This window comes from Hyalella azteca, unplaced genomic scaffold (genome assembly GCF_000764305.2).
Source record: "Hyalella azteca isolate HAZT.00-mixed unplaced genomic scaffold, Hazt_2.0.2 contig12939, whole genome shotgun sequence".
In the NCBI taxonomy this organism is placed as follows: Eukaryota; Metazoa; Arthropoda; class Malacostraca; order Amphipoda; family Hyalellidae; genus Hyalella; species Hyalella azteca.
The window spans coordinates 2,002-15,443 of NW_025942879.1; the positions used below are offsets into that span (position 1 = coordinate 2,002).

General features: G+C 38.9%; 2 protein-coding genes across 2 annotated transcripts; both read left to right on the top strand.

The window, feature by feature from the left end:
* Nucleotides 1-2,835: 2,835 nt before the first annotated feature.
* LOC108676247 lies at nucleotides 2,836-6,604 on the top strand. Its single transcript, XM_018164300.2, has 5 exons — nucleotides 2,836-3,024; nucleotides 4,178-4,483; nucleotides 4,995-5,088; nucleotides 5,822-5,909; nucleotides 6,536-6,604. The coding sequence occupies exons 1-5, from the start codon at nucleotides 2,976-2,978 to the stop codon at nucleotides 6,602-6,604; spliced, it is 606 nt and encodes a 201-aa protein (XP_018019789.2). The 5' UTR covers nucleotides 2,836-2,975.
* A 163-nt stretch (nucleotides 6,605-6,767) lies between these two features.
* Nucleotides 6,768-12,269, top strand: LOC108676248 (protein furry; the record flags this gene model as incomplete). Its single annotated transcript, XM_047883463.1, is given in 5 exon segments — nucleotides 6,768-6,783; nucleotides 9,054-9,350; nucleotides 10,080-10,217; nucleotides 11,165-11,399; nucleotides 12,091-12,269. Coding segments are annotated over 4 exon segments (591 nt in total), but the record flags the coding sequence as incomplete, so codon positions are not given.
* Between the last annotated feature and the right edge of the window lie 1,173 nt (nucleotides 12,270-13,442).

Below are 13,442 nucleotides of genomic sequence, written 5' to 3' on the forward strand. Positions count from 1 at the left end.
GTGCTTCACTGGAAATAATTCTGTATGCCATTTATCAATGGACCAAAATAATAATATTTGTTATGGCTACTATCAAACAGGATAATAAGGGATGGAAGGGTAATTCAGGACAGACCTCAGACATTTTGTAGATCTGTTGGAGCAACTGAACTAATTTAAATACCTATTGCAAAACTATAAGTAATGGCATAAAGTTCAACATTTTCCTATCTATGTAGCACAAAGCAAGTTAAAAAATAGTACATTACTATCTTTAAAAAATCCCTTAAAAAAAGTGTGAAATGTGAAACTTAGGAATAGTACCTCTGCTAAGGTCTGTAGCAAAAAAAAAATATTTGCCATATTAAAAATTTTTACTGACATAATAGTTGCTCACAGGTGTTGGCTTAAAAATGTGACTGACGGAATTTGCATAGCTCACCTTCCCAAAAAATGGTGGCATTTCTGCAAGATGGGGTAATAAATGACATCTCTAAAAACGCATTTATGGTAGAACCTTGGTTAGCAAAGGCTCCAGTTAACAAAAAAATCATTTAACAACAAACAATTTTGTTTGTTTGACAATTTAACTTGCATACAATCGCGACTTGATGCGCAACGACTACAAGAAGACCTAGACAAGTTGGAAATGTGGGAACAAAAGTGGCAGATGGCCTTCAAGGTTGACAAGTGCCACCTGCTGTCAGTCACCAGGAAGAGGAATAGAGTGCCCACTACATACTCGCTCCATGGACTGGCGCTGGAAAAAGTCCCCAGCACCAAATACCTTGGCGTTGAAATATCAGAAACTCTGCACTGGGGGAAACACATCCAGGTAACTGCAGCCAGAGCCAACCGGTCCTGCACGTTCGCCTGTCAAAATCTTAAGGGATGCCAAGTTCACTGCTATAAAAGCCTCGTACGACCGCTGTTGGAATATGCATCACCGGCCTGGGGTCCGCATCAGCAGCACCTAAGAACCTCCCTTGAGATGGTACAACGCAGAGCGGCCCGCAGAATCCTGGGAGACTTTGGCCCCACATCCAGTGCCACTGAGATGGTAGCCAGGCTTAAACTGGAAGAGCTCCGTCTGAGGAGAACGGCAGACAAATCATGCATGCTGTACAAAATAGTTGATGTCCAACCTCCTTCAGGACTGTCAACCATTCACACGAGCAACAAGGGGGCACCAACAGAAGCTGCAGGTTCCACACAGCAGAACCGACATCCACCTACACTCCTTTCTGTCGGCCATCAGAGTATGGAAGGAGTGCAGTCGTCATAGCAGCGACATCGCTACCTGCTTTCCAGTCAGCTGTACAAGGCTGGCTGAGGGCATACCATAACTAAAACCTTTCTATCGCCTGTTTCTCCAATTTACTTATTTTTTTTTTCTTTTCCTTGGACGTTACACGTTCTCCAATGCCCTCATGTGCGTGCGCGCAACCATTGGTGGGGTTTTTCTTCAATTATGGAGTATCCACCGTATTATTATGAATATGAATTTTGATTACATTTACCTCGCTCCTTGACAAAATTTTGCTTAACAAAAAATTAATGCATCATCAGTCTTTACAAAATTGTGCATAGAATTTCAGAGATAGAATTGTGCACTGAGCAACATAACATTGGCCAAAGTGACTGGGGTGATATTGACCTACGTTTATTATTTTGTTTTGCTGCCATTTGTTACCGCATTTTCTCATTTATGGAAATAATACACTAGGTATTGTGCTTGCCATGTCCATCTGTCCGTCCGTCCGTCTGTCTGTCCGTGACTTCACGTTTTCGTCAACAAGAAAATTCGCTCTCTGTCACTCACTGCAGTGAGTACTGAGTTATATTTCTTTATAGTAAATTCACTTAACCCAATTGAAATGATGTGAAATTACAAGCCATCCTGTAAGCTTTACAGATACAGAAAAAATGCTGTAAGGCTGCTGATATGAAGCTTGCAGTAGACAAGGTTGTTGTAAATGCTCAATGGCATGTCCATGGATTAGGTAATATCGCATCAATAATAGGGAAATCAATGTATATGGTAATACCTTATCAATAAAGGAAAAATGAGCAAAAATCACAGAAAATGTCATTTATTCTACCTCTACATCATCTACAATGAATGAGGAGGACTTCAGAGTACTGTTAGTAATGGATGAGTACACTCTGCATGCTTCAAATATTTTAAAATTAAGTTTTATTCCAAGTAGCCCTGTCAAACGGGGCTACTCGGGACACTCTTTTTTTGCTTCTGGCACCTTACGAATGGCATATGGAAATTTTTTAAGATGACATTCAATAGCCCTCGCAAAGAGCTATAAAATGAGCCTAAACTTGTTTATGAAATGTTTCATGGTAAGAAGTTATTAACATAAAACGCTCAAAACCATCCCGAGTAGCCCCGGTTGATGGTATTTTTATGTTTACACACTCAAGTCTTATGATGTAAATTTAAAGAGTGAACTAATTTTGGGACAAAATTCTAGAATGTAAAAATGATTGAGTACAATAGAATATTATCCTCATTTTTTATCACTATATATATATATATATTTCTAATGATTTATGTGACAACTACATTACATATATCAGTTGCAAGACATGCAAGCAAGTCCATCTTTTACAGAACCATGAGTGGTGCTTGTCATGAACTATCTTTTTTTTTGCATTTCAGAACTGCTTTCAGTTAATTTTGATATTTGCAGTGGTTATATGGGCAAGAGTTTTCTGAGCTTTTGAGAAATTAAATTAGCTACTTGTGAATTTTTATGTCCATATGAGGTGCTATGATAAGTGATATTTTACATCTGTAAATAATCAAATGTAATTTGCTATTCAATTATCTACTCATTTTGCAGGTGTAGTTTCATAAGATTTGACCTGATTTGTGGCATTGCTGACACTCTGATAGAAAAGATTCATCCATTCCTTACATTATCCATCAGTTCTCCCCCTATTACTGAAATTTAATAAGGAAGATATGCATTTAGAAGACAATGTCTGATGCTGAAGATCTGGCAGATCTCACCCTATCATCAGCAGCAGGTAAGCAAGCTTTATCAACAAAATTTATGAATATTCTTGTGATGCTTGATTATGATACTCTGCTTAATAATTTAATATAATAATAATAATATATTAATACTCTTATTAATAATAATTAATATTTATCAATAATCAATATAATAATATATTAATAGTCTGCCTATTAATTATTAATATTATACTCTGCTCTCTAAAATCTCACTGTCTTATTAAAGTACCTAGTTTGCAAGAGCACCAATTGCTACAACTGAAGCCTTTCAATCAATGAAGAGACATGGCAACAAAAAATTATCCTTTGTTTTCCCATTCTTATCAGCTGCCAGTTATCAGTGTATGAGCATTGCTGTGCAAAGAGCTTATCTCTTATCAGCTGGCATGGCCAATATGCATGGTGCATTTTGTTGCATCCCAGCAGAAGGTGTGCAGCCATTGTAGATAGTGACATGTTATTTCCTCCATTCTCACAATTGAATTAAATTTACCATGTTTAATGATTGTGAATCATTTTCTTGGGCTATGATGCACATATGAAACATTTTAATGCTGCTCTCAGTGACCAAATATGGAAATGAATGGTCTTAGAGTGAATTTTAATCATTGAGCATTAATTGTTTATCTCGTTATGGAAAATTTGTGAAGCTGAACAACAAAATTCAGAACTTTTTAGTTGAAGAAATTTTTTACAGTAGTTCATGTGTGATGAATTTGATGTGATGAACATCAGATCAGTTCGCGTCTTAACTGCATCCTTGGCTAAGTTCCTCTATACCGACGATGATGAGAACTTCATCACTGAGTGTTTGAATGGTAGTCCATCATCAGGTCTGATGTGTTTTGTACAAACTTATTTATATCTATTATTCATTATCTAAGAGTATGAAGGTACTATTATTTTATTACACATAATCAGCAAAATCTTAACCAGTTTTGGATTAAATGCACCAGGGTCTATTTTACTAAATGTATTTTAATTCTGGTGAAGACAATAACAACAAATATTGTATACTTTTTTAATAACAAAATTACTACGGTATATGCAATAATAGGTACATCGTTGGTTTGACAAAAACTGACTTTTTCAAATTAAAAAATTCTTAGCTTAAGATTAGTATCACTTGAATTCTTTACAAATTTTACCCTGCTTGTGTTCCAGTGGCTGATGTTGGTGAGAGAAGTGCTGGTGATGGTCGAGAAAGCAGCCATGATGACTCGCCAGATGTCACAACTGATGATGATGTGGAGGAGCTTTCAGACCACCACGGTTCTGCTCTCCAGCAGCAGTCTGCGCTCCTTGTCCAGGCAGCAAATGGGTCCGGTGCTGCAGCTCATGTAGGCAGTGATGGCCTGGGGGTGATGGGAGCGTCAGCCATTGTTATACCTGCAGTCATTACTGAACCTCCGTCGAGTGCTGCGCTTCCTCTTAAACAGAAACATGCTTTGCTACGGAAGAAAAGTACAGGTAAGTACACAAATTTAGACAGGCTTGTCAATATTTAACTTCAAAGGCAGTTGATTCTAGCAATTTTAAATCTCATTTAAAACTTTTTGTTTAATATTTTTTGTAAATATAATAATTACAGATATATTCTTGTTTTTCTCAGAAAAATGTTTGCTATTTAGTTAATATATTTCATTGTACGTACTCATGCCATGGTTAAAGCTTTCATCAGTTAGGTAATTTAGCTGGCTAGTGACATGGTTGCTAGTGATGCTGGTGTGCTGCTAGTGACATGGTTGCTAGTGACGCTGGTGTGCTGCTAGTGACATGGTTGCTACTGACGCTGGTGTGCTGCTAGTGACATGGTTGCTACTGATGCTGGTGTGCTGCTAGTGACATGGTTGCTACTGATGCAGGTGTGCTGCTAGTGACATGGTTGCTACTGATGCTGGTGTGCTGCTAGTGACATGGTTGCTAGTGACGCTGGTGTGCTGCTAGTGACATGGTTGCTAGTGACGCTGCTTGTGTCCAGATGGCGCTGCTACAAACGGAGCTCTGCTGCCGTGGGGGGCGCGCAAGGAGCTGCCGCACACACTCTCCTCTCAGCTCTCTGAAACAAACCTCAGGTTATAATTATCCAGTATATGCCTTCAGTTGCATGTTATATTACTCACTCATTTTGTTATTAAATAGCATTATGTTCTTAAGTTTCACTGAATTGTTGGCACTGTCAAGAATTTCTTTCAGGAAAATTTATTGACCAATTCAATATTATTTGGGGAGAAATACTGTAATTTAATTCTCAATACCGGTACCGTACTTGATGTAAATGTAAATGTTGCCCGAGTCAATATTATATGGGTTCAAATACTGTAACTTAATTCTCAATACTTGATGTAACTGTAACTGTTGCCAGAGTCAATATTATTTGGGTTCAAATACTGTAACTTGATTCATATATTGTCATTAGTTCACTAATTCTTCATAATTGTCATGTGCTCCCTCTTCCTTGTTGTCAACGCCAGGTTATACTACTTTTTACTATAATCCTCTGCTTCTTGCGGTTTAACCTTTGTCAAATTGCATCAGTACAATTGTACTTTAACTCACTACAATTATAACGTAGTAAAATTATGTAAATTATTAAGTTTGACCAGGGGTAATGCAATTCGAAACGCACTACACTAAGAGAAATTGAGAAATTTCGTCAAAATATTAATGCAATTGTTGCCTCATGTGTGGGTGTGGCAACAGAACGTATCAGTTCTACATGCTCAAAGCGTGTCAATATTTGAACAATATGCCACATTATATTTTATTAAGGGTACCTTCACTGAGAATTTACTTGTATTTGTACAGGCCCGGGGAGTACGTGATGCGGACGCTGTTCGCAGAGTTCACCGTCACGGCTGAAGCTAAAATAGAGCTCGTCATGCAGGCGCCCATGGTCAGTACACTGAGATGAATTTTCACCTCCAGAAGTGGGTCATAGTGACCCACTTGCTCTACTAGGCGTGTATCTGAGATGCGTGGAAGATGGGTTCAAACTCTACTGTATTTCATTCATTCTCAAAGCTGCAGGTATTTGTTTGACAAATGCTATTGCTTTTATCATTGGCAGAACGCAGTACCTACCCGGTATACCCTATTATGAAGCTGAAAACATTGATTTATATCATTTGTAAACAATTAGTTGCAAAAAAAACATTTAAATCAATTATCGATTTTGTTTATCTTATTATTCATCTCTTGTATTTAGATGGTTTTAGTCCACTCAAACCATCTACCTCTTCTGAACTAAATAATTATTGCGAGAGAGATGCGTCATTTGGACGCCTGCATTACCAGCGCCTCAGTACCATTAATATATTACAAGCACAACACGTGTACGTTGCTGTACAGGAGCACCGTAGTACCATTAATGTATTACAAGTACAACACGTGTATGTTTCTGTACAAGAGCACTTTAGTACCATTAATGTATTACAAGTACAACACGGCACGTTGTTGTTTACAGGAGCATTTCAGTACCATTTATATATCACGAGTACACCACATATACATTACGTACAGGAGCGCAGTATCGCCAAGAGTCTTCAGCGTGACGAGGACCCAAAGTTCGACCAGCTCGTGATGTATTAACTGTCTCTTATACACATCTAGATGTGTATAAGAGACAGGNTCTGGTACAGGAGTTGTGAGTCTGGTGCAGGGAGGGATGAGTCTGGTGCAGGGAGGGGTGAGTCTGGTGCAGGAGAGGTGAGTCTGGTGCAGGGAGGGGTGAGTCTGGTGCAAGAGGGGTGAGTCAGGCATAGGGAGGGGTGAGTCGGATGCTATGAGGAAGGGTCAGGTGAGACATGGGTGAGTCAAAAGCAGGGAAGTGTGAAGCCACAGCCAATTAAATCTAAATATTTCCTGTAGCAAAGTGTCCAATTGCAACATGTGTGACGCATGGATGGCTGCTCGTTAACTCATGGTTAGGCAAGTTATAAGAGTTGCGCATGTACCATACGGGTAACTGGTGATGGTGCTAGATGCATCATGTTTCTATGATTGCTATATGCCTGTCTCTTATACACATCTAGATGTGTATAAGAGACAGGGGTGGTGCTGGTGAGGCAGGGTGGTGCTGGTGAGGCAGGGTGATGCTGGTGAGGCAGGGTGATGCTGGTGAGGCAGGGTGATGCTGGTGAGGCAGGGTGATGCAGGTGAGGCAGCTAGTGAGGCAGGGTGATGCTGGTGCTGCCTTCTGCTGTGCCTGCAGTGTACTGTTGTCTGTTGAAACATCAAGTACATTTTTTTTAATTTCGTGATTCCTTATTTTGTTTTCATTGTATTATCATTGTAATGATGATTTGGATACTAATTAAGTTATAGTTTTTATTGTTATTGTGCTAATGATTTAGACATGTTCTAAGTTATAGTGTGTATTGTTATTGTGCTGATGATTCAGACGTGGTCTAAGTTATAGTTTGAATTGTTATTGTGCGGATGATTTGGACATGAGTCAAGTTGTAGTTTGTATTGTTATTGTGCTGATGATCTGAACATCATGTCACATATAGTTTCAATTGTTCACTTGTTTGTCAGGTACAAACGCCAGGGCGTCCACGACTGGGGAGCCCCTGACACAAAACCCAAGCCTGATCCCAGCAAGAGTAAGAGGTGAGTGAGTAAGAGGTATGCGCTTCCTCATGCTGCTTACCTCTGTTGCGTCGAAATTTGCTTCTATACGAAATAAAACAGCAGAATATATGTATCTTTAGAGCAACACAAAGGTGTTGCATGTACAGCAGTATATGCGCTGTCTCTTATACACATCTAGATGTGTATAAGAGACAGGTANTCCGTCCTTGTGAAGAACTTTTTAATGAACAAATTAGTGGTCTGACATAAATGTGATGATTTATTCTCTTCCTGAAAATTCATTATATTTTGTACGCCGTGCATGCGTCGTCCAAGAAAGATTCAACTTTTTTGTCTGGCTCATGTGAATGGTTTATTACTAATGCGATAATAAAATACTTTGCATATGTAATTGTTTTTAAGGCATTTTCTCATTTATTAAAAAAAGGCGCCATTGTGCTCGTCATGACCGTCCGTGACTTCACGTCACGGACGGTCGAGAAAATGCGCTCTGCCTCTCACTGCAGTGAGTACTGATCCTGTCTCTTATACACATCTAGATGTGTATAAGAGACAGGGTGAGTCTGGTGCAGGAGGGGTGAGTCTGGTGAAGGAGGGGTGAGGCAGGCGCAGGGAGGGGTGAGTCAGGCACAGGGAGGGTGAGTCTGGTGCAGGGAGGGGTGAGTCTGGTGCAGGGAGGGGTGAGTCTGGTGCAGGAGAGGTGAGTCTGGTGCAGGGAGGGGTGAGTCTGGTGCAAGAGGGGTGAGTCAGGCATAGGGAGGGGTGAGTCGGATGCTATGAGGAAGGGTCAGGTGAGACATGGGTGAGTCAAAAGCAGGGAAGTGTGAAGCCACAGCCAATTAAATCTAAATATTTCCTGTAGCAAAGTGTCCAATTGCAACATGTGTGACGCATGGATGGCTGCTCGTTAACTCATGGTTAGGCAAGTTATAAGAGTTGCGCATGTACCATACGGGTAACTGGTGATGGTGCTAGATGCATCATGTTTCTATGATTGCTATATGCACTGTAATATCATCTCATAAAATCATTCAAAAAATCATCAAGCTTTCAACATTAATGTATGTGTTGCAGCGTTCAAATGAGCCCAAACTGCACTGACAATATTGGTCATAATGTAATATTATCTCATCACCTCATTCAAGCACTCACCAGACTGTAATTTCATCACATTCAAACACTCACTATAGGCTTTCAACATTAATGTTTATTTTGCAGCGTACAAATGAACCCAAATTGCACCAATAATAATGGTCATAATGTAATATTATCCCATCACCTCATTCACACACTCCTCAGACTGTCAACATTAATGTTTGTATTGCAGCATTCAAATGAACCAAACTGCACTAATAAAACTGTCAACATTAATGTTTATATTGCAGCGTACAAATGAACCCAAACTGCGCTAATAAGACTGTCAACATTAATGTTTATATTGCAGCGTACAAATGAACCCAAACTGCGCTAACATCAACGTGGTGGCCGACCTGTACGCGGAGGTGGTCGGGGTGCTGGCGCAGTCTCGCTTCCAGAGCGTACGGCGGCGCTTCATGCTCGAGCTCAAGGAGCTCAGGAGCAAAGAGTCTAGTGCGCACACTACGCATAACATCATGGCTCTGCTTATGGGCATGAAGTTCTTCAGGGTTAAGGTGAGACAAACGAGCTTAATGAGTCTAGTGCGCACACTACGCATAACATCATGGCTCTGCTTATGGGCATGAAGTTCTTCAGGGTTAAGGTGAGACAGCGTCAATTGTTGATGTTGCTCATTTGATTGTAGCGTCAATTAACTAGAGATGTGGAGACCGAAATAAGAAAATCTCGCAAAATTCACCAAATCTTCTAAACCTTCCATTGGACTCCGAAAAGTTTCTTATAATGATATGGCAAATTTTTTCGTGTAATTTTCACTGTTTTATGTAATTTTCACTGTTTTTAGGGTCAAATTATTCTTGGCTGATCCTCATTTTAATCTAAGATTGTTATTATTGCCTGATCATAGTGATTAGTAGCTTGATATTTATTGGACAGTGACGGGATCGCAGGAATGCTGTTAGTTGTCTTCTGTATACCTGACTCTTGTCTCTTCTCGTGCCCGTAATTGTACACACACTGTAAATCATGAGTACTTATAGTTACAGACAATTTGACATATACTTTAAATTATGAGTACTTAGTTACAGACAATTTGACATATACTTTAAATTATGAGTAATTAGTTACAAAGAATTTGACTCATACTTTAAATTATGAGTACTTAGTTACAGAGATTGTTTTATAAGCACTATACCCAGTCAATCAGGTCTTGATCGATCGATGAAGATTAGAGCGGATCGATGAAGAAATTAATGCAGATTCTTGCTCGATCGACAAGGTGCCTGATGTCTAACGCTGGTGTTGCAGACAGCACCTGATGTCTAACGCTGGTGTTGCAGACAGTGCCTGATGTCTAACGCTGGTGTTGCAGATGGTTCCTATCGAGGAGTTCGAGGCATCCTTCCAGTTCCTGCAGGAGTGCGCGCAGTATTTCCTCGAGGTGCGCGACAAGGACGTCAAGCACGCCCTCGCCGGCCTCTTCGTCGAGATCCTCGTCCCCGTCGCCGCCGTCAGTAGTTCCGCTGGGTCGTGCAAGATAAAATGTTGAAATAAATAATAATAAGAATAAGCTATAATAAGGTAATAAAATAATAAAAAATAATAATAAGAATAAACTAATCATAATAAACTAATTTAAATACAATAATAAATAACAATAATAATAAGCAAACAAAATTACAATAATAATATAACTAATAAAAAATTGGACTGCATGCAATCTCTCTCGGTCATGTAAGATACAGTGATAAATTCTGAACACACGTTGAAAATAAGATGAATGGATAACAAAAGCAAGGGCTTAATTTAACCGTATTAGAGGGCAGTATGTATGATTGTTGTCCATCTTGGACGGTCAACGCAGTCCACATTGCAAGGTTCATGGCGAATTACCGCGCACGCCGACCTTATAACCGCCTATTGAAGGCCTAAGTTTCATGATGATGCCAAGTGTCGGTTGGTCTTTTCGCATCAATCTAATCAGACATAGCTAACATTAATCCTAAATTTGATCAATGTTTTCAGTATCGTTAAGAGTTTTGTTTGTTCGCCATAAAGAGTTCAGTCGCGATTAAAGTTCTTACCCCAATCTTGTTTCTCAATACTATAACTCCGTCCTTGTGAAGAACTTTTTAATGAACAAATTAGTGGTCTGACATAAATGTGATGATTTATTCTCTTCCTGAAAATTCATTATATTTTGTACGCCGTGCATGCGTCGTCCAAGAAAGATTCAACTTTTTTGTCTGGCTCATGTGAATGGTTTATTACTAATGCGATAATAAAATACTTTGCATATGTAATTGTTTTTAAGGCATTTTCTCATTTATTAAAAAAAGGCGCCATTGTGCTCGTCATGACCGTCCGTGACTTCACGTCACGGACGGTCGAGAAAATGCGCTCTGCCTCTCACTGCAGTGAGTACTGATCTATATTTTTCTCTGTTCCGTTGCACAGGCTGTGAAGAACGAAGTGAACGTTCCTTGTCTAAAGAACTTCGTGGAGATGCTGTACGCGAGCACCCTGGACACCGCCACCAAGAACAAACACAAGCTCGCCATCTTCCCGCTCCTGACCTGCCTGCTGTGTGTCTCGCAGAAGAGCTTCTTCTTGTCCAACTGGCATTACTTCCTGACCATGTGCCTCCAGCACCTCAAGAACAGGGACCCTAAGATGGCCAGGGTCGCGCTAGGTAAGCCCTGCCCCAGCATTACTTTCCTCTGGTAATACAAATGGTCCTACAAGTGGTACCTTCAAAAAATACCACATATTCGTCATATCATGATAAGGTAGTCAGTTTTATGGCAGGAAAATAAATATTATGCCGATCAGTTAGTGATGTGTAGCAGCGTTTCGTGTAGGCTTGGCCATCCTGCAATCGAGTATCATTTCATCTGATGATTTTTGCTCGCCTTCATGTTACAGGTAAGGTTTAGGTAATTAAATCTTATACATTAGTGCACGTTCTTAAAACATTTTGGATTGAATTGAACGTTTTTAAAATAATTTTAATTGAATTGTTCGTTTTTAAAATAAATTTAATTAAATTGAATGTTTTTAAAATATTTTAATTGAATTGAACGTTTTTAAAACAATTTTAATTAAATTAAACGTTTTTGAAACATTTGAAATTTAATTGAACGTTTTAAAATGAATTGAATTGAACGTTTTAAAACAATTTGAATTCAATTGAATGGTTTTAAAATATTTTGAAGTGAATTGAACGTTTTTAAAATATTTTAATTGAATTTAACGTTTTTAAAAATTTTTTAATTTAGTTCAACGTTTAAACATTTTGAATTAAACGTTTTTAAAAAATTTCAATTGAATTGAACGTTTTTACATCATTTTGAATTGAAGATTTTCACCACGCGTGTGCGCAGAGTCGCTGTACCGCCTGCTGTGGGTGTACATGATCCGCATCAAGTGCGAGAGCAACTCTGCGACGCACTCACGCCTCGCCAGCATCGTCAACTCCCTCTTCCCCAAGGGCTCCAAGACCGTCGTGCCCCGCGACACGCCCCTTAATATCTTCGTCAAGATCATACAGTTCATCGCGCAGGTCACCCGATATTTTACGTTCTTAAAATAACTAATTACATTCTTGTAAGAGCAGGTCACCAGATATTTTACGTTCTTATAAGAAGTAATTACGTTGTTATAAGAACTAATTACGTTCTTATAAGAACATCGCGTTCTTATAAGAACGCGATGAACATGAGAACTCTGTTCTTATGTTCACGCACAGGTCATGGGATATTTTAATCTGATAGTTCATCGCGCGAGTGACGCGACATTTAAACTCGCACTAATGAGTTAGAAAAATATTTAAATTAATCTAAATCTTCAGTGGCAATTTGAGGTACACTTCAAGCTTGACTCTTTCTTGCTTAATTATTTAGGTTCAAATTAGAGGCTCAATTTTTGTTGTCTTGTGGCATTAATTTTTTGGTATCGATTTGAAGCATCGTTTATTTAAACATCTATAGAGACACGCATGATGTTCGGCTACAATTTTTTCTTTATAAACATATTTTGAAGATTTAAAAATTCTTTATGGAGTTTTTTTGGCAACTTTAAAAAGCGTTGAATTGGAGAATTTCATTCATGTGGAATTAGTTTTTGGTTAAATTGTCAGTGTTTTTTTTTGGACGTTGCAATAGGTACTCTTTAATTTCAACCTCCATCTCGAAGGCTTATTGCGCTCTGGATTCCTTTTATATTTGTCTGCTATCTCGACTGGAGGCTTGTGATATGTTGATATGTTTGTGCAGTTTTTATTTATTTATTTTATTTACCGCCCGCGTTTTTGCAGAGATCGGCCTTCAAATTATCGGATAGTTTGGATTCTTCCACGCAAGCCTCTGCACTTTTTTTGTGCTCTTCTAACAATCTCAATTTGTATTGCGTCTTTAGGATAGAAGTAATAAGATTAATCTTGAACAGAGCCACAGGATATGTTATTAATGCTGAACATAACAATAATACTTAACAATATAACATTAATGGAGAAAATATTAATGTTAAGCAACAGCGGCGGAAAATCACATTAATCTTTTTACAGTAACGGCAGGTAATTACATTTATGTTTAATAGGAGCAGCAAGAAATGATATAAATATGCCAACAGGAGAGGCTGGACACAGCATTAATATGTGAACAGGAGAGGCTGGACATAACATTAATATGCCAACAGGAGAGGCAGGACATAACATTAATATGTCAACAGGAGAGGC

What these genes read in the sequence shown, in the direction of transcription:
- LOC108676247 (XM_018164300.2), top strand. Translation starts at nt 2,976, where the DNA reads ATGTCTGATGCTGAAGATCTGGCAGATCTCACCCTATCATCAGCAGCA. An exon ending in GCTACGGAAGAAAAGTACAG is followed by an intron (nt 4,484 to 4,994) that starts GTAAGTACACAA and finishes GCTTGTGTCCAG; the next exon opens with ATGGCGCTGCTACAAACGGA. An exon ending in CTCTCTGAAACAAACCTCAG is followed by an intron (nt 5,089 to 5,821) that starts GTTATAATTATC and finishes GTATTTGTACAG; the next exon opens with GCCCGGGGAGTACGTGATGC.